The sequence below is a fragment of the Hevea brasiliensis genome, chromosome 11, assembly GCF_030052815.1.
Source record: "Hevea brasiliensis isolate MT/VB/25A 57/8 chromosome 11, ASM3005281v1, whole genome shotgun sequence".
In the NCBI taxonomy this organism is placed as follows: domain Eukaryota; kingdom Viridiplantae; phylum Streptophyta; class Magnoliopsida; order Malpighiales; family Euphorbiaceae; genus Hevea; species Hevea brasiliensis.
In genome coordinates, this window is record NC_079503.1 from 2,038,900 (window position 1) to 2,064,106 (window position 25,207).

At 33.9% G+C, this 25,207-nt stretch overlaps 6 protein-coding genes across 17 annotated transcripts; 3 read left to right on the forward strand and 3 right to left on the reverse strand.

Moving 5' to 3' along the window:
- The first annotated feature begins 533 nt into the window (after window positions 1-533).
- LOC110657873 (probable sugar phosphate/phosphate translocator At5g25400) lies at window positions 534-2,159 on the forward strand. The gene has a single exon (XM_021815289.2). The coding sequence runs from the start codon at window positions 742-744 to the stop codon at window positions 1,789-1,791; it is 1,050 nt and encodes a 349-aa protein (XP_021670981.2). The 5' UTR covers window positions 534-741; the 3' UTR covers window positions 1,792-2,159.
- A 217-nt stretch (window positions 2,160-2,376) lies between these two features.
- On the forward strand, window positions 2,377-9,772 carry LOC110657874 (uncharacterized). 12 transcript variants are annotated; one of them, XR_009141252.1, is made up of 8 exons: window positions 2,377-4,887; window positions 5,043-5,141; window positions 5,802-5,924; window positions 6,716-6,811; window positions 7,205-7,310; window positions 8,244-8,679; window positions 8,786-8,813; window positions 9,382-9,772. XR_009141252.1 is itself a non-coding variant. In XM_021815291.2 (6 exons), the coding sequence occupies exons 1-6, from the start codon at window positions 4,831-4,833 to the stop codon at window positions 8,285-8,287; spliced, it is 525 nt and encodes a 174-aa protein (XP_021670983.2). In that variant the 5' UTR covers window positions 2,377-4,830; the 3' UTR covers window positions 8,288-9,772. The 12 variants fall into 12 exon arrangements, 1 of the variants encoding a protein (XP_021670983.2); XR_009141255.1 differs by having other exon boundaries at window positions 9,400-9,772; XR_009141253.1 differs by having other exon boundaries at window positions 8,244-8,813.
- On the reverse strand, window positions 9,041-9,676 carry LOC110657951 (EG45-like domain containing protein; the record flags this gene model as incomplete). Its single annotated transcript, XM_021815399.2, has 2 exons — window positions 9,041-9,248; window positions 9,354-9,676. Coding segments are annotated over 2 exons (330 nt in total), but the record flags the coding sequence as incomplete, so codon positions are not given.
- Window positions 9,773-15,123: 5,351 nt separating the features above from the next.
- LOC110657872 (EG45-like domain containing protein) lies at window positions 15,124-15,634 on the reverse strand. The gene is made up of 2 exons (XM_021815288.2): window positions 15,520-15,634; window positions 15,124-15,407 (listed from the first exon to the last, which is right to left on the reverse strand). Exons 1-2 carry the CDS (start codon window positions 15,632-15,634, stop codon window positions 15,124-15,126), a joined length of 399 nt encoding a protein of 132 aa, XP_021670980.2.
- A 2,859-nt stretch (window positions 15,635-18,493) lies between these two features.
- Window positions 18,494-21,868, forward strand: LOC110657870 (adenine nucleotide transporter BT1, chloroplastic/mitochondrial). Its single transcript, XM_021815286.2, has 3 exons — window positions 18,494-19,362; window positions 20,902-21,063; window positions 21,147-21,868. Exons 1-3 carry the CDS (start codon window positions 18,850-18,852, stop codon window positions 21,618-21,620), a joined length of 1,149 nt encoding a protein of 382 aa, XP_021670978.2. The 5' UTR covers window positions 18,494-18,849; the 3' UTR covers window positions 21,621-21,868.
- Window positions 21,869-22,254: 386 nt separating this feature from the next.
- Window positions 22,255-24,570, reverse strand: LOC110657871 (uncharacterized protein At2g34160). Its single transcript, XM_021815287.2, has 5 exons — window positions 24,265-24,570; window positions 23,680-23,728; window positions 23,397-23,459; window positions 23,241-23,305; window positions 22,255-22,544 (listed from the first exon to the last, which is right to left on the reverse strand). The coding sequence occupies exons 1-5, from the start codon at window positions 24,388-24,390 to the stop codon at window positions 22,455-22,457; spliced, it is 393 nt and encodes a 130-aa protein (XP_021670979.1). The 5' UTR covers window positions 24,391-24,570; the 3' UTR covers window positions 22,255-22,454.
- Window positions 24,571-25,207: the final 637 nt, after the last annotated feature.

Sequence of the window (25,207 nt, forward strand, 5' to 3'; positions counted from 1 at the left end):
TCAAATATTTGTCTATTTGATACTATTATTCATTAGAAATATTAAAAAAATTTAAAATTAAATATAATAAATTTTAATTATAAAATATTAAGATAATAAAATATTTTAAACTATTTTTTAATAATTTTTTTATTAAAATTTTGAGACACCACACAAACACTCGTATTACCACTGGGACAAAGCCAACCAAACCAAGTACTACATAACTAAAGACAAAGCCTATGCAATGGGAATTTATTTATTAGATCATCAAATGCAAATATACCTGCATATGCTATCAGTACAATTGCAAAATTCAAATTGGATTTCATTAATTAATAAATTTTATTATTATTAAATAATTTAAATATAAATTATATTGTTTGCTTAAATATATAATTAACATTTTTATATAAATACATTTTTAGATTAAATTAAATTTCATTAATTTAAATTAAACTAAATAATTAATGACACGAAATTATATTTATATAAATGAAAAAAATCCAAAAACTTGAAAAATAAGCGGAGAAGCAAAGCTACAAAGGCAGAGACAAGTCATCACGAACAACGCCACCTCCCCCACATTTAACCAGTCTTTCTGTTTTATTCCACTTCCGCACCAAACCCTCCTCTTTCTTCTTCTTATTTCTCACACCCAAGAGACAAGATCCTATCTTTCTTTCCTCAAATCTCAACCCTGTTCTCTCTATCCCCCGCCTCCACCTCTCCTCCCTTCCCTTCGCCTCTCAATCAGCCACAATGGGCAAGGGTGGATCTCTCAGCGACAGTGTCTTGAAGAAGATCCTTCTCTCCTACACCTATGTTGGCATCTGGATCTTCCTCTCCTTCACTGTCATTGTTTACAACAAGTACATCCTCGACAAGAAGATGTATAATTGGCCTTTTCCCATCTCCCTTACCATGATCCATATGTCCTTCTGTGCCACTCTCGCTTTCCTTCTCATCAAGGTCTTCAAATTCGTTGAACCCGTCACCATGTCTCGGGATCTCTACCTCTCCTCCGTCGTACCCATTGGCGCTCTTTATTCTCTCAGCCTTTGGCTTTCCAATTCTGCCTACATCTACTTGTCTGTTTCCTTTATTCAGATGCTCAAAGCGCTCATGCCGGTCGCCGTCTATTCGATCGGGGTTTTGTTTAAAAGAGAGGGTTTCAAGACCGATACCATGGTCAACATGTTGTCGATCTCATTCGGCGTCGCTATTGCAGCTTATGGGGAAGCAAGATTTGATTCCTGGGGGGTTTTTCTCCAACTGGGAGCTGTTGCTTTTGAGGCCACCAGACTGGTATTGATTCAAATCTTGCTTACATCTAAGGGGATAACACTCAACCCTATTACTTCCCTTTATTACGTCGCGCCTTGCTGTTTAGTTTTCTTGTTTGTGCCTTGGATTTTCGTGGAATACCCTGTTTTGAAGGAGAGTTCGAGCTTTCATTTTGATTTTGTCGTCTTTGGGACCAATTCTTTATGTGCATTCGCCTTGAATCTTGCCGTGTTTTTACTTGTGGGGAAGACTTCCGCTTTGACAATGAATGTGGCTGGTGTGGTCAAGGATTGGTTGTTGATCGCTTTCTCTTGGTCAGTCATCAAGGATACAGTGACCCCAATTAACTTGTTTGGATATGGGCTTGCGTTTTTGGGTGTTGCCTATTACAATCATGCCAAATTGCAGGCATTGAAGGCTAAGGAGGCTCAAAAGAAGGCTCAACAAGCCGATGAGGAGACCGGAAGGTTGTTGGAGGACAGGGAAGGAGAAGGAAGTGGGAAGAGAAGTGAATCACAAAACTAATCTTTTATTTAAAAAGTTAATTTTAGATATAAAATTTGATGGAGGGTATTGGAAATAAGAGCAAATGGAGGCAAGGTAGTACCAGGGTTTGGTATTGGGGGCAAAAGGAATGGAGGGTGTCTCAGTTTTCTTTTGCTCGTTCGGTACTGTTGTTTTTAGGTTCATGTTTGTTATGCTAGTTATGGATGTTAACTATTTTAGGTATCTGAGATTCCTATCTCAGATGCCCTCTATTTTGTTTTTCCTTCTTTTTCCTTTTTTATGTCCCTTTGCTTTTTCTTGCTTTATATTCGCCATATTTGTGTAGGAACATCTTTATTGATGGAGCTTTAGTGCTTATTTATTCATATATTTTCTCATTACTCGTATAGATCTTTCACATTGTTATTTTTCTCCTCTCAGGCTTTGTGTTGCTATATTCTCAATTTGATATGGCTTTGCTTGTGCAAACTTTGGAAGTTCATGTGTTAAATGTTTGAGGAATAAATAAGCCGTGTTCTGAATCAGAATAAAGCCATTGTAGTAAAATGTGAGTTGTAAGTGGAAGAAATTTGCAATATGGAATAATGTTTTTATCGTAGACTACGTGATGAATCGTGAGTTCTTTGACATGCTTGATGATGCGCTTTATTTTCTGAAATCAACATTGTGGTTAAGGCTAGAGATTTGTGCTCTGTTTGCTGATAACCATGTTTTTATTGCCTGCAACTTTGGGTTGGCATGGCATGGGCATTTATTCTCACTTTACTGGGATGATCCCATATATTTCTACCAGATTAGGATTGCAATTTTGCCTTTCTAGTTTATAGTCGTGACATTTTATTGAAACACAGCTTTAACTCATAGCAAAGTGACCAATATCCAACCAGAGTACGACTTATCCTCTTTAGAAGATAAAATGGATTTTTCATTTGATATATTTATCTCTAAAGCCTCAAGCTTTTTGATAAGGAATGTTTGGAGGACTCCTTTCAGTTGGTATGCCGTCCGTTGTTCCATTGGTCATGTATCGGATAATGAATTTTTATCTAGATGAATAGTTAACCAATTTTAAAAGTATCGTGAAGAGGGGATCTGCTATTCATGTTCTTGTTATTGTTCATGTATGTTCTAGGCTTTGATTAAGCAGATGCTAAAGTTGGTGCTCTTGATTCTTGAATGGGGTGAAAGGTCCCTTGCAATGTCAATTTTCAGTCTTTTTTATTTTTGTTTCTCCTGGTCCGTTCCAAGAGGACTAGGAACGAGTTTTTTTTTTCAATGATTGACCCAGCACATTTTATTACAGTCTTTTTACTATTTTCTCTCCCTTTTGGGAAAAAGTAAGGAAACGTGGCGTTTGATTTCGTACATGAAAAGACAAGTGGAAAGAAAGAGCGGGCTTAAAGGACTTTCCATGACGGTGCAAGGTGACTCTGGTGATGTCTAAATTCACTTTTCCCCGGCAATGAGTTCACGTTGGTAACGTTTACAACCAGCAACGCGCATTTGTCTTTGAAGCTTATTACTGATTCTCCCAACTGTGAATGTGCTTTAGAAACTTTTTCAGCCTTTTCCCTTATGGAGCTCACTAACTCTTGCTTAAAATGGAGTAGGCCAACACACCAACAGAATAGTACTTGACGACCCAGAGCTACCACCTTGGGTTGGTAGTTTTTCAAGGTTTTTCTACTAAGAAGAAAAGAAGACGCGTTTTTCTTTTTACCCTATACTTCTTTTCTATGATACCAGAGACAAGAGGTTCTTTGTTCGTATTCAGCAATTGTTCTGTCGTTCGTGAATCCCGTTCCTGATATAGAGACAAAATGATCAATCATTTTATCTGATGTCCCTGAGCGGACACAAAATGATCAAATAATTTGCTAGTTGTTACCAACAATGCCCCTTTTGGTACAAGATTACCATGCCAGCGTTACCAGCTTGGAGCGAAGCGCGCTTAAATAGTTAAATGGGCTTTGGAAAATGTGCCTCAACTGATGCACATGATTAGCGATCGAGTTAGATTACATTTCATTGTGCACTGCGTGTTGATCGCTGTTGCTGCCTAATCTAACCTCTGTAGGAAAATAAGAGGAAGAATCAGGTAGTAGTTGTATCCTTCATTGAATTTACTTAAGCTGTACTTAAGTTAATACAATCCTGAGTTATTGTTCTTTGGATTGCGCACAAATTGATAATGCGCCAAATCTATCAAAAAAATATGTTTGTAGCATACCTAATCTATGTAAGAACTCTCCTACAGAAAGTTGAGTTCAAAGGAAGCATAATCATGACTTCCAAACGTTAAGTGCTATCCTAAGTTGCACGCAGAAAATGCTCTTCACTATATATTTACTGGAGCACTCTGCGCGCAGGATATGTACCAGTAAATTGCCATGCCAACAATCACAGTAGTCCACGAAACAATGGTTCTCTTCCTTCCATGTTCCTAACAATTTGATAGCTTCATCAACATTAGCACACTTTGCAAACACGTCAATCTGAGCATTACAAAGCTCAAAATGTCTTTTGAACCCTTTCCTTCTCGATACAAGACTCTACCCACTTCCCTAATTTAAGAGCACCTAAATCTGTGCGGGCAGACAGAAATGAGGCGGTCTGCATTTGCCTGAGCAAACCAATCCCATCAATACACCTCCCTAAACGCTGGAGTGTACTCATTCTATAATTTGCCTCAACTGTCAGATGCTTTCAGAAAAACGGCAGCGTTATTGTAGGCCCATCCACCTTCGTCCAACGTTTAAATTCCCGTCCACCTCATCTATTTCGTCCCAAAACCCTTCAGACTCCTCCATGTGGCTCATTATTGTAGGCCCACGTCACCCTATTTTGACCTCCACAATGCATCAGACAACGTTGCCGCTGCTAAAGTTTGCCAGTTACAGTTGCAGAAAGCCAGAAAACCTTACGACTGGTGAGATTGAAAAGAAGAAGAAGAAGAAGAAGAAATCTGGAACAAAATGAGAAGAGTATCCTCAAATCCTTCGCTTATATCTATCGGGTTTGTTCGACGAAGAATAATCTCTAATAAATCTCAAATCAATGTCCTTCGCTTTTCCTCCGATGATCCTTCCCGTCTTTCCCCCCCAACGCCTCCAGGTCCCCCCTCTTACTCTTTATTTATTAGCTGATTGCATACGTATGTGTATTTAAATCGAAATTTGGCTGCTTGACTGCTTCCCCATTTGATCTCCTTTTTATAACCCCTGAGATCGATGTGTTTATCTGTCTGCATTGTATTGTATTATACACAGCTGAACTTGGTGTCAAAATTGGAGGACCACTGTGAGATAGTTCTGATTGGAAGTGAGATTCATTATCGACGTTTTATAGCTCAAAGATCTAAAGACCAGGTGAGGTGCTATGGAGTTATACTTGGATTCCTTGCATTTTCATGTATTCTTTGTTAGTTCATCTGCCTTCCAGATTTTCTTCATTTTAGTATCTTTATATTTGTTAGTGGTTTTAATATCTTGACATTCTACGCAATAGAAACAACTGAAATACCCACAATTTATTTTCAAAATTTCCAATTTCACAGTTTGATTCTAAATATTATTAATTTTGAAGATTATTTTCTTTTCAAATCTTCACTTGTTCAACTATTCTGAGCAAGTTGCAGTCCCATGATGTTTCTCATGGTCATTAAACTTACCGTGTTTCTTTTGGTTGTATACGTCAATTCTAGGTTGCCATTTCTCAGATTTATTTTATTATATTATTATAAATTTCCTAATCATGATCTGAGTATAGGGAAATGCCAGTCTCTTAGTACTGAAGCCAAGGCTGACAGATATGATTTATCTCCCATAATTCATCAAATGAAGGGTATTCCTCTTGCAGCTCCCTGGAAAGTCTTTTCAGTGTCCTTTTGTTCTTAGAGTAGTTCCATCAGTTCTTGCAGATCTACTAATCTATTTAAATCGGCTAGATAGAGTCGATAAATGTTATCTGCTTGTTCTTGTGCATTTGTTTCCATCTAGTTGGTTGGAACTAAAATTGCAAATATGCAGGTTCACTATTTTTGGCCATTGGAAAACAGTGTTGTGAAGGAATTTGAGAAAATTTGGTGTCAGGTCACAGACCACTTGGAAGGAGAAATCAACTCCTGTTACCATTCCGGTTATGTTTGGGAGGTACTTTTCAAACATATTAATCTATTATATGTTTGGTATCCAATTGGAACTAGAAAGTTAAGGTTCTCAAAAGCTGCCATGGAGTGGGAAAGTTCATTTTCCAATATCTATGTTGTCAGCCGGTATTATATTTTCTTTTTATGAAATTTTTAAAAATTCTTTTCTCCCCAAATATGTGAACAATGTTTTTTTAATTATGTATCTAGTCATGCATATTTAGTTAAAGATATTTGTTTACATTGTACTCTGTTTTCTCATTTTCTTGTTAATAGATAAGTTTTGATGGTATATGAATTTTCTAATCCATATATGTTCGCAATCTAATCTAATATGTCAGTAACATGGCTGAAAGAGACGGAGCACCAGGAATTAGGAAAAAGATGAAAGGATAACCGCAGGCTACAATGAACCTAAGAATCTCAGTATGATATTGTCAAAATTAGTTTCCTGTGAATGAGAGAGATGTGCAAGCATTATGTATCATAAAAGTTCACAAATGGGCAGACTAGGTAAAAAATATTTTTCAAAAGACTTGACTGAGAGATGCATTTTGCAAAGTTCCATTGATGGGAAAGAGATTTCTTCACTTTGTTCTCATGGCTTTAGAAGTTGACTTAGTTCTTGGGAAAATCCTTGTCCTATTCTTATCTCAGCGCTGAAAAGTGCAAAACTTTATTTGAAATATTATATGCTTTGTTTATTTTTAGATGGTGGATGATCGACTCTCTTTTTGGCGTATTAAGTTCTTTAACCCCTTTTGGGTGGTGATTATCTTACTGTTGATTATGCAGCGAGGAGTGGCAGATTATATTGCAGTTGTAAAAATTTATCAAATTGTCTTCTTCATCTCTGATTTTCCAACAATGAGAATGCGAATCCGTGGCAAGGTAACACTTTCTTTTTAATGCTACCTGAACAAATTTACTGTGTATGAGGCCAGTCAGAAAGGAAGGAGAGGGGAGATAGAGAGAGAGAGAGGTAGAGGAAGGAAGGGAAGAGGCGTTAGACCTGTATGTTCTCTTGGAGCTATGTTAACCCTTTTGGCATTGAAGCTATGTGGCATAATGTTTCCCTTCTCTTTTCACTTCTGCTGGCTCATATGCACACAAAACATTTTACATATGACTATGAAGATGAGCTCATGCATGTAATGTAAGCATTCGCTTTGGATCCTTAATATCTATTGCTGTATAACAGATTTGGAATCTTAATCAAACCATATTGTCAGTTAAGATTCATTATTTCAAATAGATAACAAATTTGTGTCTTTTGCTTTCCAGGCACGTAGATTTATCACCCTCATAGATGAGTCATACAATCATCGTTGCTGCCTGTTTTGTTCTACAGCTACTTCTATTGATGACGCATTTCAAGGAACTGAAGAGGGTACATTGTTTGATTTGGAAGGATAGTTTTTCTTTGTGTTTGTGCTGGCCTTAATTGTTATGTTACAACAGGTTATGATGACACAAGATAATTTATATTCTACCTGTGCATTTGAATCTGCTAGTTCTTTCTTTCAATATTTGCTTTTCAAATTAAGCATATTTGCCATATCCTTCAGCAGTCTCACAATTTTGTTTTTCCTTCTTGCTTAAGGTTTTCTTATAATTTTATGAAAATTTCTGGGGGGTTGTTTGTTATGACTAAGGATGGATAAAATATGAGAGACACTGTAGCCTGCATAAAGGAAAACAGAGGAGAATAGCCTAGATAGATGGTTGATTTGTAACAGATTATGTTAGGAAAGCATGTATAAAATCATATGAGACTTGGAGAATCATCGTCAAATCAATTGACAAAGAATTTCGTTCTCTCTCCCTCCTCTTCTCTGCTCCTTGCTTCTTTCTCTCCTTTCTTTCTCATTTTCCCTCTATTTCTGGCTGCCCAAACACCTCAGTATCCCAGTGCTGAACATTGTTATTATTGAATATGTTATTAGTATGCAACATATATATATATATGTTTCTTGAATATTCAGGCGTTGCCCTGGCTCCAGGAGTTCCATGATATTGCAGTCTGTCATGCAAGGCTCTGATTTAGTTAGTCAGTGCAAGCTAATGGTTTCTCTCATCAACCACACTAGATTTACAGTCTGAGTCATGGATCCAATTTAGTTATGGAGACTGATCACCCTTCAAACAAGGAGGGTGAAGGAGTATAGACAGTATGTAAGAGCTAATATAAAAACATTAATTATTTCTTTGAATGAGGGCTACTCTCTTTATCACAAGGTCATATCAACAGAAATATCATACTTTTTTTTCCTTGAGAGATGTTTTCATAATTACAAGAGCATGTCTACTTTTTGGTGTCCAGTTTCCAATTTGAAACAGAGACAGAAGGTGGAAGAAACATCTTAGCTGAAGGCACTGTGGGCTCTGGAGGTGCACCAACCAGCATAGTTTCCATGCTATCTGGTCAAGAAGAGATGTTTGCCTTCCACCGAGAAGTAAGCAGTATTCCAACCATATTTTGGATATTACTATGTAAATTTTGAATAAATATTATTTGTGATGTCTATTTATTTAGGATTGTGAGGAATCATTCACTACATATCCTGCTGTTATGCATTAAAGTAGAAAAGAAATAGTTTCAAGTTATTAAAAAACAAGCTGTCTCCATAGGCTTCGTGCTTTATGCGTGCACCTTTATACCTGGAAGGAGTTACTTCATCCTTATTTCCAAAAGCATGCAACTCCAAGGGTTTGGAAATAATCAAACCATTTTACAAACTCAAGCATCACCATGAATGGTAAATTATTGTACTTACAGCTAGATTGATATGATATTTATGCCTCTTATATTCAGTTCATTGATTTTTTTCCCCTTTTGTTTCTTTTATCCTGCTAAACACTCAGGAGTAAAGATACATCTAGTAACATTAAGGTAATGTAACTCAAATTGAAGCCTTTCACTGTGCCTTGGTACTTTTTGTATAGTTTTGATCTTGGAAACTCGCTATTTTGATAATGAGCTTTAACATTTCTGTGTGAACCAGAATTCAGTTTCTATGGATCGGAGACTTTGTTTATGAAGAAATTTGAGGGGAAAAGTACTTCGTAAATTTAGGTTACCTTAACTCATAATTTTTATTAGAACTATATGAAGGAATGTGAGAGAGAACCAGCAAGATTTCAAAGCTAACTATTAGTCGTGGTCTTAAGGAATTTGAATTTATTCATCAGAATAGTACGGGAAAAAGAAAAATCTCATACACTGAGTACTTTTATTTCATTGAACTATACAAGGCTATAACCATTTGGCCAGTGACCTCCTCATCCTTTACTATTCTCAGTGAGCTACTGCAAATCCCATCAAATCCTGGGAACAGAAAATATAATGGTCATTTATGGGTCAGATATTTGTGTGTGTGTGTGTGTGTTTCTGAAATCTGTTGGATGAGTAGCATAGTTTAAAGATGATTACTGTATGTACTCGACATTGATTTTGGCAGTGGGGATTCTTGAGACAGCGTCAAAGGCTTTGTTGGAGAGCATCAGTGTGGCTGGGCATGGATTATCACGACAAAAATCCACCACCTCTACAACTATGGATCCACCCTTACATGCTCTTTTGGGGCCGCTGATGCACCGCATCTGGTATTTCCGACCACAAGCAGCTCCGTTGTCCCATAAGCCATCACTGGCTGCAAGAAAATATCCGCCTTGGGGGAACTGATCTTGGTCGTAACCGTTGCATTTCGTTGCTTCATTAGTACAGTATAACACAAGAAAGAGAATCAGACGAGTTTACTTTGTAATCTTGTACTGGATGATGAATGATGGGAAAGCAAAACTGCTCATAATTAGTAATAAAGTTGGTCCTCGAAGAACATTTTGATTCAATCTTTTACTTGTTTATAACAAGTAATTTAATTTATTTAGTAGATTTCAATCATTATTAACTTTGATTGTTAGTCTTTCTCTCTAAATAGTCTAGAGAGAGAATTCTCTCCACTTTTGGTTTTCTTCTAGGAGCTCAAGGTCTCCGTTCCTCGGCCTTCAACGAGGCTTCCCTTGCCCCTTTCGGGCGGGAGGAACTCCCTTTTGGGCTGTTGTGGGTCATCATCTCCCCACCACCAGGTAGGATGTAAATACGGTTTTTTGGTTGTGGTTGGATAGGTTTTCGAATTATGAGCTAAAAGAGAGGGTGGTTTTGCTGAGAGGTCTGAGTTGGAAGGTTTGGCTTATGTTGGTTTTCTAACAGTTGCAGGAGGTTATGCATTTCTAGGGTTGATGCTATCTCTGGGGTTTTTAACCGGATTATGTCCACCTGTAATGTTGTGAAATCTGCCATCTTCATCTTCTGCAGACACATGTGTTGACTACGATGGTTGTTTGGTTCTGCGATTCAACCTTGGCCTTTGGAGCTTCTTCGTTTCTGTCTGCTTAGCCTAGTTTTGGCACTTTTGATGGCGGACAACTGGATGGGTGAGCTCTTTGTGGACTAATCAGGCCCTTTGGCCTTGCATATGGCAGAGGACCCCATCCATGTGCTTCCTGTTGTGGTTCATACCCTCTTTCGGGGGCGCTGCAACACACGGCTATTGGTGCTGCTTTGTTGGTCAGGTTTGCCCGAATTGTCTAGGATTTTGTTTATGGGTTTTAGGCCTTCTTGTGTTTGAGTTTGGGTGTTGTATTGGACTAGGTTTTCTTCTTTGTAATATCTCGGGCTAAGAGCTGTGTAACGCCAATTTTAACCTACAATATGCTATATAATAATAATAATGATAAAGCAAATTTAATCGTAGAAAGTATTAGCAAACTTGCTTAACATATATAATGCATGCTAAAGTACTTGTGAAAATTGATAAATGATTTTTTTTTTTAATTTACTCTAATATCAATGTTGTTTGGCCAGTGTTCGGTCTGAACTGGACCAGTTTCGGGCTGGAATCAGAGGTTTAGGACCAATGGATGAATTGAAATTGGATTAGTTGGCCACATGGTTTTGATTCGATTCAATTTTGATCTTGATTTTGGTTTTCAGTGGTTTCAAAAACGGTTTTGTTCATGCAGTACCTATAGGGGTGAGCAAACTGAACCAAACCAAATTTCTTACTATTTGAATTTTTAACTAATTTTAAAAATAGTAATTAAACTGAATCGAAATCATAAGAAAATTGAACCTAACTTGAATAAAAAAAATATTTAATTGGTTATTAGTTATGACTGAATTAATAAAAAAAAATATAATATATATTTATGTTATTAATTAATTAAGATATATTTATAATATTTTTCTTTATAAAAATGATAATTATAATTTATTATTATTAAAAGAATAATTAAAAATATTAATAAAATTATAATTAACAAATTCAGTTATTTCAATTAATTTGATTATCAAATTAAAGGCTATCAAGCCGATAGCAAAAATCTTTTAGTATTACTAACTAAAAATTGAATTGAACCGATTTTAACTAAACTAATTAAATTTTATCAATTTGTTTTGATTATACAATTATAACTAAATAGTACACACCCCTAACTCCCTCTAAAGTCACCTCCTACTTGTTAAAATATATATATTGAACCAAGCAGGAAATTGTGGTTCAAACCTTTCGTTTCAATCCGATTTCAATTCAGAACCTCAAGAAGGGGCCTTTAACTAACCCCTATAATCCGGTTTAGGATTGATTCGGCTCACTAAACCGTTGACTTAGGCTGCTTTTGAATTCAACCTAAGTCATTCTAGAGTTGGATTCAAAAGCCGAACCAATTCCTGACCAGGACTATCAATATCATTAGCTTATAGCTGATTGGTAATTAGCAAGCTATAGAATAAAGAATGCAATGGAAGCTACATACGCAGATAAGGAGGATCATAAGACTTGGCCGTCCCGACGTCTCCTAAAGTTGCTGGAAACTCAAAGCACAAGAATAACAGGAAGAGGCTGAAGGTTAAGGCTGTGGTGAATGACCTCATTTTGGTGATTGGAGCTTGGACCACTTTTATTCTTGAGCATCACCTGGATTTGCTGTCATGTATTTATACTAGTTCTGGATCAAAGCATACACGAGCATGGATTGGGGTTCCATATGTATAAATATTCTGCACTTGAAAAGTAATTTTCTTAATTAAAATGCTCAAGATTTTCTAGAACCGATAAGTGTATCCGTTAATGTGTTTTAATGGAGCTTGAAAATGATATGTTGATACTGTGAAGCATGCGTGGTATCTTTGACCTAGTTATCTGATTTCATTTAACCCCTTGATTTATTAGTGGATTTTTTTTTTCTTATTAGAGATACAACGAGCCAAATATGATTATGAAATTAGCTCTCTCCCTTTCTCACCAAAAAGATGAATAATCTTGAAATAGATAAATGGGAAGATTCGAACTCAAAATCTCCCCACCTAATGTATCTTAAATTTAAAAGAAAACCAATTGGATTATCCATAATTCACATTAGTCTGACTGGCATCAGTGAACAACTTTGATTTAATTAGTTGAATAGTTTTCTCTTAATTAAGCACCGGTTTACTTTCATTTTCCCTCCAATTGTGTAGTGCTATATATTCTATGTGCTGATTCTGTACTTAAGTTAACTTAATCAATGTCTTATGTGGTTGATGTTGGTGATTAATGGGAAGTAATTAATTAATGAAGCATTATGGAGAGCAAATTAAATTAATGGGTATAGATGATTGTGACTAATCATTAGATCAAATGTGATCATACCAATCCCATTTTCATAATGGGTATTTCATGCTTTTTATTCTGAGATAAGTACATACCAATCTAAGCCACTAAGGCATGCACTAACCCAAGTGATAAGATGACAAATAAATCTTAAAATCATTTGGCTACAGTGGCTATGCCAACCCATATAGTCTGTAGACATAGTGCTTTTCACATACAACCAAAGGTTGGGCGGCTGTATAGAATGGGTGTGGGGGTGCCCGGTGTCATGCTTGGATTAATAAGAAAATTCCAATCTATTATGTATTTAAGAGACAAATTGTGTATGATAATCTATACATTTGTGTATTAAATCTATTATTGATGAAGTTTAAGTATGTTTTTCTCAAATTAATAATGTTTACGGCACTTACACTTAAATTATATACATCCAATGATAATTATAATCCCACTACAGTTATAGTGTACTAAAAATTAACCCTAAGCTAATCATGGGGGTCGCTTAGTTGGTCTTCCTTCATTTTTAAGGTGTAGAAAGTGGAGAGATATCAAGTTTGAGTCTTTTCAATTACCTATTATAAGATAATTCACCGTTATGGTGAGAAAGGAGATGACTACCTCTCATTATGTAGCCTATCAATTATTATTCGGTTTATTGAGCCTCCATTGAATATATATATAAAAAAAAAAATTAACAATTGAATGTGTTTTGCTGGCCTCCCTTATTTTCTAAATAACTAAAGTGGGGAGAACCAACCCCAGAGCAATATAACGTCATTTTGAATACCGACCAAAGGCAAGAAAGTTCCACCTAATATGAAAAGACACAATCACCCTCTTATTGTAGAAGTATAAAAAAAAAATTAACAAAAAATAAAGTTACGCTTTAATTCCACTAAAATTATAAAAAGGCAACCAAAGATGAGAAGACAAAATTGACCACTTATATAAAGACACGAGAACTAAAAATTGAGGATAAATTTATAATTCAATTTTCCTCAAATCAATTTCACATTTTCTCTTCATGGTATTCTTAGTTTTATATTATATACTAAGAATTCGAGCTAAGTTGAATTAATATATGAAAATTTTAAAAATAAAATTCGATTCAATTAAATTTGTATCTTTTTCTTATTTAAATTTATTCAATTAGATGTTCAAAATATTTAAATTCTACTCAAGTCTGTTATTATTATTATTATTATTATTATTATTATTATTATTATTATTATTATATAAAAATTTTATTAATTTTAAATTAAAATAAGTTTAATTGAAACTCAAATTTCTAATTTTACCTCATATATTTAAAATAAAATGATAAATATTATAATTTATTATTTAAATATAGTATATAATATATGAAATATATTTAAAATTATATAAAAATAAAATATTCAATTAAAACTTATAAACTACTCAATTTGAGTATCATAACACTTAAATTAAATTCGACTTTTATATATATATACTTTTGTTTTGAGTTTCGACTATATATTGTCAAAAAACTTTTATTTGGATTTAATTTATATATTAAATTTTGGTATTAATTAATATTCTTGCTTATTATTAATAAATAATAGATTTTAATAAATTTCAAATCACTCTATAAATCTCAATTAAAGTGAAAAATAAAATTAATATTTATTAATAAATAACAAGTTCACTTATCTTCCGGGTATCACGGTGCATAAGAATTAACCCTTTGTAATTCCACATTATTTATAGAGAGTATGCATACATAGTGTACTGTCAGTTAATAAAATTATAATAGTTTATCATGACATGATAAAATTATCATAATTTTATTAAAAGATGTGTTATGTCTATTCTGTGTAATTTTGATATATATAATTTATAGTATATTAATTTACTTATTTTATCGAGATTACATTCGGCAATACAAGAAAAAAAGAAAAGAAAAGTCTTGATTATTACCATTGCTGAAAGATCCAATCATCGGATTTTATTTTTTTTTTTTTTTTAAGTTTTAGATTCTTAAGGAAAAGCCAAGAAGTGGTGTTTTTAAAATAGAACATTAACTTCATTTTTTAACTCTTACTTTTTCTGCAATTTCGTTTAGTTGGTTCCATGGCAGAAGATATGCAAATTCTATGCGCATTTATTAGATATAAATATTAACAATTCTCATTTCTTTAATGCTAATTTCAACTCCAAACTGAATTAAATATTATGATTAGATTCTTCTTTATTGATCATTTAGATTCGAATTCGTTATATATAACTTATAAACCTCATTGTGATTGAATTCTTTACTTGGTAATGATAATGGAAGAGCATCTTTTGATTTTTAATTTCTTTCTTTTCATATGCAATCGTAAGCTAATCTTTATACATTTATTGAGATCACACTCACACATAAATAATACATCAATCAACCACTTTATTTCCATCCCTCCTCGCTTCTACATCTTCTCCATTTCTAATCGGGTATATATAGTTAAATCCTGCAAGAACAGTTTTAATATGAGTTAGTATAGATCAAGAATCAATGCAATTGATAAGAGTACTCAAAGAATAAAAGTTGTTTTACTGGATATATTCAACGTTGATCTTGGCAGTAGAAGAGCGAGAAACAGCTGAAAAAGCATCATTAGACAAGAGGAAGGTAGAAGGGCATGGAGATTTAGGGCAATAATCCACCACCTTAACATCAACAATACCATCTTTGCATGGCTTGTTATTTCCACTTAAGCATCTCAACCTGTAACGTCTTCCACAGGCTGCTCCATTATCCCATAACCCTTCGCTCACAGCAACGAACAAGTTTCCTGGAGGGAACTGATCTTGTCTGTTACCATTACACCTTGTAGCTGCACACATGTTATTCATAATTATTCTATGAAAACTCAGCAAATTAACTTTCCATCGAATATTCATTTATATTTGGGAAGAAAAAGAAAATATTTATATAAATTTACTCACGTATATAAGGAGGATCATAAGAAGTAGCAGTACCAATGTCTCCAAGGACAAGGTTTGCTTCATTGCTTAGTAAGCAAAATAATACAACTGCTGTGGCTATGATCATATGCACCATGATTACACAGAGAGGAAAGGGATCAGGATCTTGTATACCTATCTATCTTATTTTGGTTATAACACATTTCTTTAGGATACATATATTTATAGTTGGGATTAGAACAAATTAAAGAAATCTCTCTCTATAAAATATTATTTTAGACTGTTCGTTTAACAATTGTTTATATTAGGGGTAAGCAAAGTTTAATTCAAATTGAAAAGAATCGGCTGAATCAATTTAATTTAAAATTTTATTTTTTTTATAAATAAATTTGATTAATTTTTTAATTTAAAAAAATTCAGTCTATTCAATGAAAATTAATAAAATCTAACCGAACTAAATAGTTTTTTTTTCTTAATTAGTTAGTATCAATTCTCAAATTAAAGTTAAAAAAAAAAAACACAATATATAAAATTAAGCCTGAAATGAGTTTAAGCTAAAAATTAAGCCTTAAACCACAAAAATTGAATCGAAACAAATTGAGTTAGTTTGATTTTCTTATCTTTTTAATTCAATTTGATTTGCTTTAATTTATTATAAATTTTCATTTATTGAATTTTTTAATTTAAAAAATTAAACCAAATCGACTGATGCTAATCTAATTTACATTTGCGTGTACAATGTGACTAATTGTCATCCCATAAAAAATGTAAGTGCTATACATGTAATCTGATAATCCAAAGATTTGCTGAAACACTGGAAGTAAAATTACATGTTTATTTAATTTGTGAAAGAAGATAAGGCAAAACTGCCTTTTCTTTGCACAAACACATTTCCTTATTGGATGGAACAGTAGTCTGAGTCTGAATTTAGCCAACTTCCGGTTGAAATGATATGCTTCTCTTTTGGACTTCATGTCCATGGGATGTGTTTGGTCCATTTTAATTAGCTGAAATTTAAGCTTCTAGCTTATTATTTGGACTGATATGGTTGCTGGACACTTTGAGGCCGAAACTGCTCTTTTAAAATTCAATTTGGGCCTTCCCCATTTGTGCTTTTTCTGAAGAAGGGTGAAGTGCTTATAGTCAATGAGCTCAAAGAGTTGTTCTGTAATCCCAACTGGAACATAGCTATTGATCCATGAATAGCCCATCTTTCTTCTCTTTTGGTAGAAATCATACAAGGACCACGATATGCTTTCTCATGCAACGATATCAACTTTGTTTTCAAGTCACCAATGCTTTAGTTCAGTGGTATTCAAGGCATTTTCAGAACTGTAAAATTTCAAAGTTCAATTCAATTCGAAGCTAAATTTATTAACAAGGAAAAAAAAATCATTTTACCTAATGAAAATGACCCATCTCCCAACTTCTTTAATTAAAATTCAATATATCTAAAGATTACAAAAATTAAAATAAAAAACTCACTTTTTTTGTAATTTTAATGTAATAAAAATTTTATTACTATAAATAAGTTTTTTAATAATGAAAATTTGATTTTGAATTTCAATTAAAATTAAATAAATTAATAAGAAAAAGGAAATTGCTATTGGTAAAATTAAAATTCTAATGGTATAGTATTTGAGAAGGGAGGATAGAACAAAATAGACCTTTGAAGAGTGAATATTTGAAAGGCAGGTGATTTAGCAGTTGGAATTTCAGTTTAAAGGGTTTGCCCACACTTACCTTTCTATATTGCTTAACACAGCAAGTAAAGTATACCATACATTAGTTTCTTTTATGCTGAGAATTGTTTAAGGTTTTATTATTATTATGGAAATGCACTCATTTGATAGTTTTTTATTTTATTTTCTTCAATTAATGAAAAACTAAAAATATTGAAATGATATATCGATATTGCCTGGGATCTTTAGGTCAAAACTTTATTGGACATTGCTTGCAACTCAAGAGAAAAAATAAGGTTAGTGGCCTGAGCTAGGCCGCTTCAACATTCAAGTAAGTAAATACAAATAGAGTAAATACTAATCATAAAATGGTAGAAAAATTGTGTACCTTCAATATTGTTATGATAAGGTATTAATTGATTCTATTTTTTACGGAGATGCTAATTAAAATATGTGATGGTGGTCAAATTTCTCCAACTCTGAATTGGTTGCTGGGCTAGGGGCTGCATGAAACATTATTTATTTATTTATTTCTTTTCCACTTGCATCTAATTAATCTAGACAATAAAGTTAACAAAAATCTTAATTATGAAATAAATTACTTACAATAAAGAAAAAAAGTTAATTAAATTCTCTAATAATTATCTAAAAAACATCAATGGAATATGCTCGTTTTGTTTTTGTTCGTAAGTCAGTAAATTAGTTGACTCGTGCTAGCTAGAGCGACTGGTTTAAATATTAAACAGATATAAAATTATTTCAGCCAGAGAAGCATTGACGTGATTTAAGCATGATGGTTCTAATGAAATCTGGTTTAAATATTATATGTATATAAAATTATTTCAACCAGAGAAGCATTAACATGACTCAAGCATCATGGATATAGAAGAGTTCTAATGAAATCTAGTTCATTGCCTCTTGTCCAAGTCATCATTATTCACAATTAGATCATTCTTATTTTAGCAGTGCTATTTTTGGTATAAAACTCTTGCTTTGGTGGATGATTATGCTCCTTTCGTTCTAGTTCATATACATGTGTGTGAAATCTTTCAATTTATGTAAAAAGTAATTTCAATATAAAAAATTAATTCAATGATACCCTAAATCATAGAATAAAAAACCCATTGAGCCATTTCAAGTTGGTTCAAGAAATATAATAAATATTAGTATTGGCGAAATGGGCAAAATAAAATGCAAATTCAATAGGGAGGGCCTTCACCGTTACATTCCCTTCCCACATGGAATGCAAAACCTAACTCCAGCAACTCGCCAACTGAACTCCGAGAGTATTTAAACACTGGGAATATTATATGATGCGATAACCCTGAGAGAAAGAGAGAGAGAGAGAGAGAGAGAGTGAGTGTGAGATTCACCTGCCCCCCCTTCTCTCTCTTGCTATCTGGGTTTCTCAATTTTCATTCCATTTCTTCTCTCTTGGTTTCATCGTCTTTGCTTATTGGATTTTTCAACCACGTCCCCCTTTCTTCCATTTTCTCAATAATCTTTTGTACTCTTTTTCTTTTCCTCAAAAATGGATTTTTCGGATACCCATTTCCCCAAAGCCTAATATTTGCCTGTCAGACACTCCAATCTTTCTTCGGGGATGAGGAAAATAGGTTGAGGTATACACTAAAGCCTAAGAAGAAGTTCAATCGCAAGGTTTAGATTAATGGGTAAACAAGCAATCCAGGTATTTGATGACAAAAAGGATGGATTTTTCTTAATCTCTGATTTGGGGTCTCAATGGGGTTTTCAAGATGGGCAATATTTTCATGGTGGAGGCCTTTTTGCAAGCGTTAATCAGATGGGGATGGGCTTCCCAAATTCCAGTGACAATAGTAGCATAAAATCTCTGTACGCTGATTTGTGTGAAAAGTATTTTTCATTTGTAGGTTTCCAAGAGGAGGAAGGGACTCTTAAGAAGAAGAAGGGTGGGCTTAAGTTGAAGCTTAAGGTTAAAAATCCTATGGTAAGACGGTTAATTAGTGGAGGAATAGCTGGGGCTGTCTCAAGGACTGCCGTTGCTCCGCTGGAGACCATAAGGACTCATCTGATGGTGGGGAGCAGTGGGCATACTACCACTGAGGTGTTCCATAATATAATGAAGACTGATGGATGGAAAGGATTGTTTAGAGGCAATTTGGTTAATGTGATTCGGGTTGCACCAAGCAAGGCCATAGAGGTAATAAATTCTTTCAAAATTCTAACTTTTCAACATCATGGAGGTGCTTTTCAGTGTTGATTGCTTGCTTGCTATGAGATGTTGGTTTTTATCATTGCTTGTAGATATTGATCTTGTTATTATTCGCTGCTTAGTAATAATGCTTATCAATCCGTTCTGCAACCATGTGTACTCTGTAATTTATTCTTTGAAATTTTGCTCTCCAGGATTCGAGATAAGTTGCATTCTTACTTTAACCATTTTGTGGGTTCTTTTTCTTTGATGCCATCCTTCTTTTTTTTCTCTGTTTGTTTGCATTTCGTTATTGATTCACTTGTTTTGCCGAGTGTCCACATGGATAGCTGATAGATGGAACTGAATAGGTTGTTTGTTTCTGACCTTGTTATAAATTTATTCTCATCAATATTAGCATTTTGTTTCATTATAGTTTTGTCTTTTTGTTTACTTTTTTTCTTTTTTCAATGTTCACACTATGAATGTCCATTCTCTAGTGATTGTACTTTCTGGCTTCATTATTTGATTCTCAGCAAAAAAGTTTTGTAATTCTGGTATTTATTTAGTGAAAATTACTTGTAAATCATGAGAGTTTGTCATGAACAGAGGTTTAAACATTCAATACCAAGAGAAGCAACAGTTAGAGACTTAGAGTGCATGTACTAAGTTGAGGAGCTGTGACCTCTCCTAAATGTAGCTTCAGATTTCTCCATTTCAAATTAGTGGAATATAAGCATGTGTGTCTTGAGATGGGGTTAAAGTTTTTCTTGTTTAGTATCATTCATCAGCATGGTCATGAAAACACATTCTTTCCAAAATAAGTTCCTTTCTTGTTTCTGTCCGCCATATATTCAATTCTAATCACTTCACTCTCTTGCTTTTCTAGATGTGTTTCAGTCAGTTGTCTGTTGAGTTTTTTTGAGTTTTCTACTAGTCTCAAATTCTTAGACTGGCATCAATATATCTCAATACCCACTTCGCTTTTTTTTGGTATTTCAGGTCACTTAGAGAGAAGTTATAGTTAATACTCAACTCATTGAGGCTTGCGAGCCAGTTCATTTATAATCTAGTGAGCAGGCTTGTTGAACAAGCTCATGAGCTGACTTGTTGAACAGCCTTATGAGTTAGCTCATTAAATAAGCTCGTGTACTAGCTCATTAAACTGCCATGTTTATTAGCTTTTTTACAAGCTCGTTAATTTAGCACAGTATATTTGAATTCACAAGCTCAATAAACAAGCTAAATGCAAATTGAGCTCGAGCTCAATAAAATCTAAACAACTGAGTTCGAGTCTCAAATCTGAGCTTTTTACTGAGCTCAAGCTCGATAAAAGTTTAACGAGTGAAGCTTGAATGAACTTTCAAAATGGACTCAGATTGGCTTGTTTACACCCCTGACTATATGCTAAATGGTAATGGCAGTGTGTTTTGCAGTATTTTTTTTGAATGAGAAGAATAAGCTCTGCGACTTAATATTGTGTATTCAAAGCAATGATCTAGTTTCAGATACTTATTATTATCTACATGTTATTTGCTCTCATCACAGCTGTTTGCGTATGACACCGTTAATAAGAACTTGTCACCCAAGCCGGGGGAGCAACCTAAACTTCCCATTCCTGCATCATTAGTTGCTGGGGCCTGTGCTGGAGTCAGCTCAACTTTGGTCACGTATCCACTTGAGTTAGTCAAGACTCGATTAACCATACAGGTATATACAAAACCTAGGCCTAGAAATTTAAATCATGAATATGTGTGTTGCTCTTTAAGTGGGAGTCATTACTTTATTTGCAGAGAGGTGTTTATAATGGTATATTAGATGCATTCTTAAAAATACTGCAAGAAGAGGGCCCTGCAGAACTCTATAGAGGCCTTGCCCCTAGCCTCATTGGAGTTATTCCATATGCTGCCACAAATTACTTTGCTTATGACACATTACGGAAAGCCTATCGGAAAGTTTTTAAGCAAGAGAAGATTGGCAACATTGAAACCCTATTAATTGGATCAGCAGCTGGAGCTATATCCAGTAGTGCAACTTTCCCACTTGAAGTTGCACGCAAGCATATGCAGGTTGGAGCTCTCAGTGGAAGACAAGTGTACAAGAATGTACTTCATGCACTTGCAAGCATACTTGAGCAGGAAGGGTTCCAGGGTTTATATAAAGGTCTGGGTCCCAGCTGCATGAAGTTGGTACCTGCAGCTGGGATAGCTTTTATGTGTTATGAAGCAAGCAAGAGGATACTGGTAGAGGATGATGAAGAACAATAGAAGAGCGGAAGAACCATTATATCTTTTGAAACAAATGAGATACCTTCAATTGATACTAGAGCTAAATTCATCTTGCAGTTTTCTCCATTTTGAGGGTTTTTTTTTTTTTTTCTTTTTTTTTTAGTACTCACTCAATAACCTTCCTTGTTGAGAAGGTTAGAAACTACATTCAATGGTTTTTGTTTCTGCTCCTTTTGGTTAAAAGAATCGATCAGATAAATTAAATTTTGAAGAGCGTTTGCGTAACACATCAAATTGCAGTTTGGGCTATCTATCTCAGGCTAGAGTTTGCTTAATTTCTGTTTTTGTGCATCAAAAACTCACTACTTAGTACTTTCTAATTTGAAAGTTGGGGAGCATGCTTTAAGAAAGGACAGAAAGTTCCCAGATTAATCAATGGCATATCCAAGATTCCATTGCTAAATGAAATCATGCTATGTCATTGACCAATTGGCAACTAAACTTTTTCATGGTAACCAATTACCCTGATACCATGAGGTCAAGCGCTTAGTTGGATTATTCTCCACCAATGTTCTTGGCAACAGAAACAAGTGCCTCAACTCAAAGGAGAGGGATTGGAAATGAACTGTGGAGACAGTTACAGAATGGCAAAAAATGGGTAAATTCACTTGAATTGAACTTGGAAACGAATTTGAATTTTGAATTGCAAAGAGCACTGTTTTTACAAAACCTCCTGCAATAAATATAATAACAACTAATAAACTTGATAAAATCCAATCTAAAACAGATTGTTACAGACGTTCACAATGAACTTATGCTGTTCACAAATCTCAGCATCAACTTAAGAGACCAGCTGAATTTGTTTTTTAAAGCTCAGCTCTGCTCCTCATTATCTATCACTTCCTCTGTAGCAGCAGCCATCAACTCATCAAACTTTTCTGTCTTCCCTAGCAATATTTCAATCTAACAAGAAGCAAATTCACATTGTCAGCCTTCTCTTCAAGGAGAAATACAGGAGAAGAAAAACAAAAAGATCACTATTAACAAGACAATCAGCACATTGATTAGTTGAACACAAATATGTGGCACAAGACAAACTCATGCAAAATCACCACTCTAGAGACCTAACAGTTTAACTCATAAGGAAACATCTAGTGACTAGAGAAGTTGCCCACTTTTAAGTTCTTTTTGGGTTTTAGTACTTAATCCATCTAAATACCCATCATCACAAAAGAATAAAAGCCATGCAGGCCATGCATCCATATTACCCATTGGTTCCATGGTTTATTAGACAAACAAAGATTGCCCTGTAAGACAACCAATGTAAATTCTCTAACTGCAGAGGCTTAACAATTCATCTAGAATTAATAAATTCTTAAGTGCCCATCTTGGAACCTAAGGAAATTGCTCACATCCAACATCTCTGAGTTTTAATACCCAATCCATGCATATGCTCAATCTGCTGACTAGAAATTAGGATTATAATGCATCAGAAATAATACAGTCCAAGCATGCCATGCATTCATGGTATCTTATTATTGTTTCATCCTAGAAATAGTATGCCTATCATATACCCGTTGTTTAACACTTTTCTTATTGAGATTTAGATGCTGAATAGTGTATTTCAACCTCAAATCAGGATTTATGTTTTGGCTTTACCTTTGCTTTTGGCACAGGTCGCCCTCCTGTCTCCTCCCTCATGTCAACAGTGGAAGTTGTGATCCCTGTTCATGCGCATAACAATAGTAAGTTACTGAGCTCTCAAAATCAGCTTGAAATAAAATAAAATGGAATGGCAAGGACTAGAAGTCTCACTCTTCTCAATAGCCAACCCATTATTCTTCAAGATCTCAGCAATGGTTACAACTGTTGCTATAGCTGTAGATACAATATATGAGTCAATGCTATATGGACTCTAACAATAAGAAGTCTTGAGAATAATGTACTGTTTTCATCAATGGTTCACATACTAGGAACATATTATAAGCATATATTGCAGCAGTTCCATTTCATTTTTCAGGTTTTAAAAGTATCACAAAGGAAAAAACTAATAAGGAATATGGCAATATATAAGAAAGCATATAGAGAAACCAGATACCCATCCCAAGAGCAGAGAGTTCAACTTCATTGTGTTGCTGCATGTATCTCTGCAAAAGACAACCACCCCTTAATAGCTAAGTAAAAAAATAAAAGAAAGTATACATGTGTAAAAATGACTTTATAACTAAAAACCCATTCCATTTTCCCTTTTCATTAGCTGGGAAATAGGAATGCAACCTCTATTGAATAAAGACCTGTAAACAACATGAACATTGATCGTCTCATAAAATACAAAACTTCTTTTACTTCAATTATATTTTCTTCTTTTACTTCACTTATATTTTCTTAACTGATCCAATGAATACAAAGTTAAAAAAAAAAAAAAAGAAAGGAGAAAAAACCTAATTAAGTCAACGAACTAATAATTAAAGATAAAATGCAACAAATTTGATTCATAGGTTCTAGTACAGTACAGGCCGCGCTACGTGAGAAAACAAAGGGAAAAAAAATTACCCTAAAACAAACATATTAAGTCCAAACACCTATCTAATTCGCAGAAGACAAAACGAACAATATAGCTAAAGTAAAGCATAGTAAAGTAAAGCATAGTAAAGTAAAGAAAGAAAGAGGAAATCTTGAGTACCTTGGCGAGATTAACGTAGAAAAAGAGGGGCTTTTTGGTGTTAGAGACTTGAATACGGTTCTTCTTGTTGGCTGAAGCTGAATCAGTGATATTCAAGTTGTTCACCCCCTCTGTTATACCCTCCATTGTGATAAATCTTTAGCTATTAGCTACAAAGAGGTGCCAATAAACCCTAAATCTCCCCTTCCAAACAAAGAATCTCCCTCTCCCTCTCCCTCTCCTTCTCTGAGTCTCTAGAAGCTGCAGCTGCTGCACGCGACGCGAGAGAAATATCTAAAGAGGCTGCTGTAATTTATAAACAGCTCAAAAACCCTTCTGATTTTATGGTTTTAAACGAGGATTGTTAGAGAAACGTCGTCGTTTACTTTGAATTCCTATTTTTAAACCTAAACCTGTCAACTTGTTTTGGGCTTTGGTTTAAAGAGCCCAAATCCAAGTTCAACTCTCATTCACTAAATTTTTTTTGGACTCACTAAATAATTATTATTAATATCATACAATTAAAATAATTTAATAATTAAAATTGATTTATACATACTTTTTATTATAATGAAAAAAAATTGAAGCATAAAAAATTTACTATAAATATTTAAAATATAAAAATAAAAATTTATTTTAATATAAAAAATTAACATTATTTAATTCTATACACAATTAATAATTATATTAACAACATGGCGATGGTGGGCCTTCGTTTCATTTAATCTTATAAATTAATTCATTTATAAATTTATAATTCAACTCGCTTATGAAATTTTAAATCAATTTATTTATATATCAACTTATTTATTTTATTATATATATAATTAATTATAAGATAATAGAATTATAAATGGTATAATTTAAATATATATTTATTATAAATTAATTAATAATATCATTATAATTATTAATTTAATTATTTTATTTTATTAAATTTATTATTAAATAAATTTTAAGTCAA

What these genes read in the sequence shown, in the direction of transcription:
- LOC110657872 (XM_021815288.2), bottom strand. Translation starts at nt 15,634, where the DNA reads ATGGTGCATATGATCATAGCCACAGCAGTTGTATTATTTTGCTTACTA. An exon ending in TTATGATCCTCCTTATATAC is followed by an intron (nt 15,408 to 15,519) that starts GTGAGTAAATTT and finishes ACATGTGTGCAG; the next exon opens with CTACAAGGTGTAATGGTAAC.
- LOC110657873 (XM_021815289.2), top strand. Translation starts at nt 742, where the DNA reads ATGGGCAAGGGTGGATCTCTCAGCGACAGTGTCTTGAAGAAGATCCTT.
- LOC110657874 (XM_021815291.2), top strand. Translation starts at nt 4,831, where the DNA reads ATGTCCTTCGCTTTTCCTCCGATGATCCTTCCCGTCTTTCCCCCCCAA. An exon ending in TTCCCCCCCAACGCCTCCAG is followed by an intron (nt 4,888 to 5,042) that starts GTCCCCCCTCTT and finishes TATTATACACAG; the next exon opens with CTGAACTTGGTGTCAAAATT. An exon ending in ATTCCGGTTATGTTTGGGAG is followed by an intron (nt 5,925 to 6,715) that starts GTACTTTTCAAA and finishes TTGATTATGCAG; the next exon opens with CGAGGAGTGGCAGATTATAT.
- LOC110657871 (XM_021815287.2), bottom strand. Translation starts at nt 24,390, where the DNA reads ATGGAGGGTATAACAGAGGGGGTGAACAACTTGAATATCACTGATTCA. An exon ending in TCTACGTTAATCTCGCCAAG is followed by an intron (nt 23,729 to 24,264) that starts GTACTCAAGATT and finishes TGTCTTTTGCAG; the next exon opens with AGATACATGCAGCAACACAA. An exon ending in GACCTGTGCCAAAAGCAAAG is followed by an intron (nt 22,545 to 23,240) that starts GTAAAGCCAAAA and finishes GCTTCTTGTTAG; the next exon opens with ATTGAAATATTGCTAGGGAA.
- LOC110657870 (XM_021815286.2), top strand. Translation starts at nt 18,850, where the DNA reads ATGGGTAAACAAGCAATCCAGGTATTTGATGACAAAAAGGATGGATTT. An exon ending in CACCAAGCAAGGCCATAGAG is followed by an intron (nt 19,363 to 20,901) that starts GTAATAAATTCT and finishes CTCTCATCACAG; the next exon opens with CTGTTTGCGTATGACACCGT. An exon ending in AGACTCGATTAACCATACAG is followed by an intron (nt 21,064 to 21,146) that starts GTATATACAAAA and finishes CTTTATTTGCAG; the next exon opens with AGAGGTGTTTATAATGGTAT.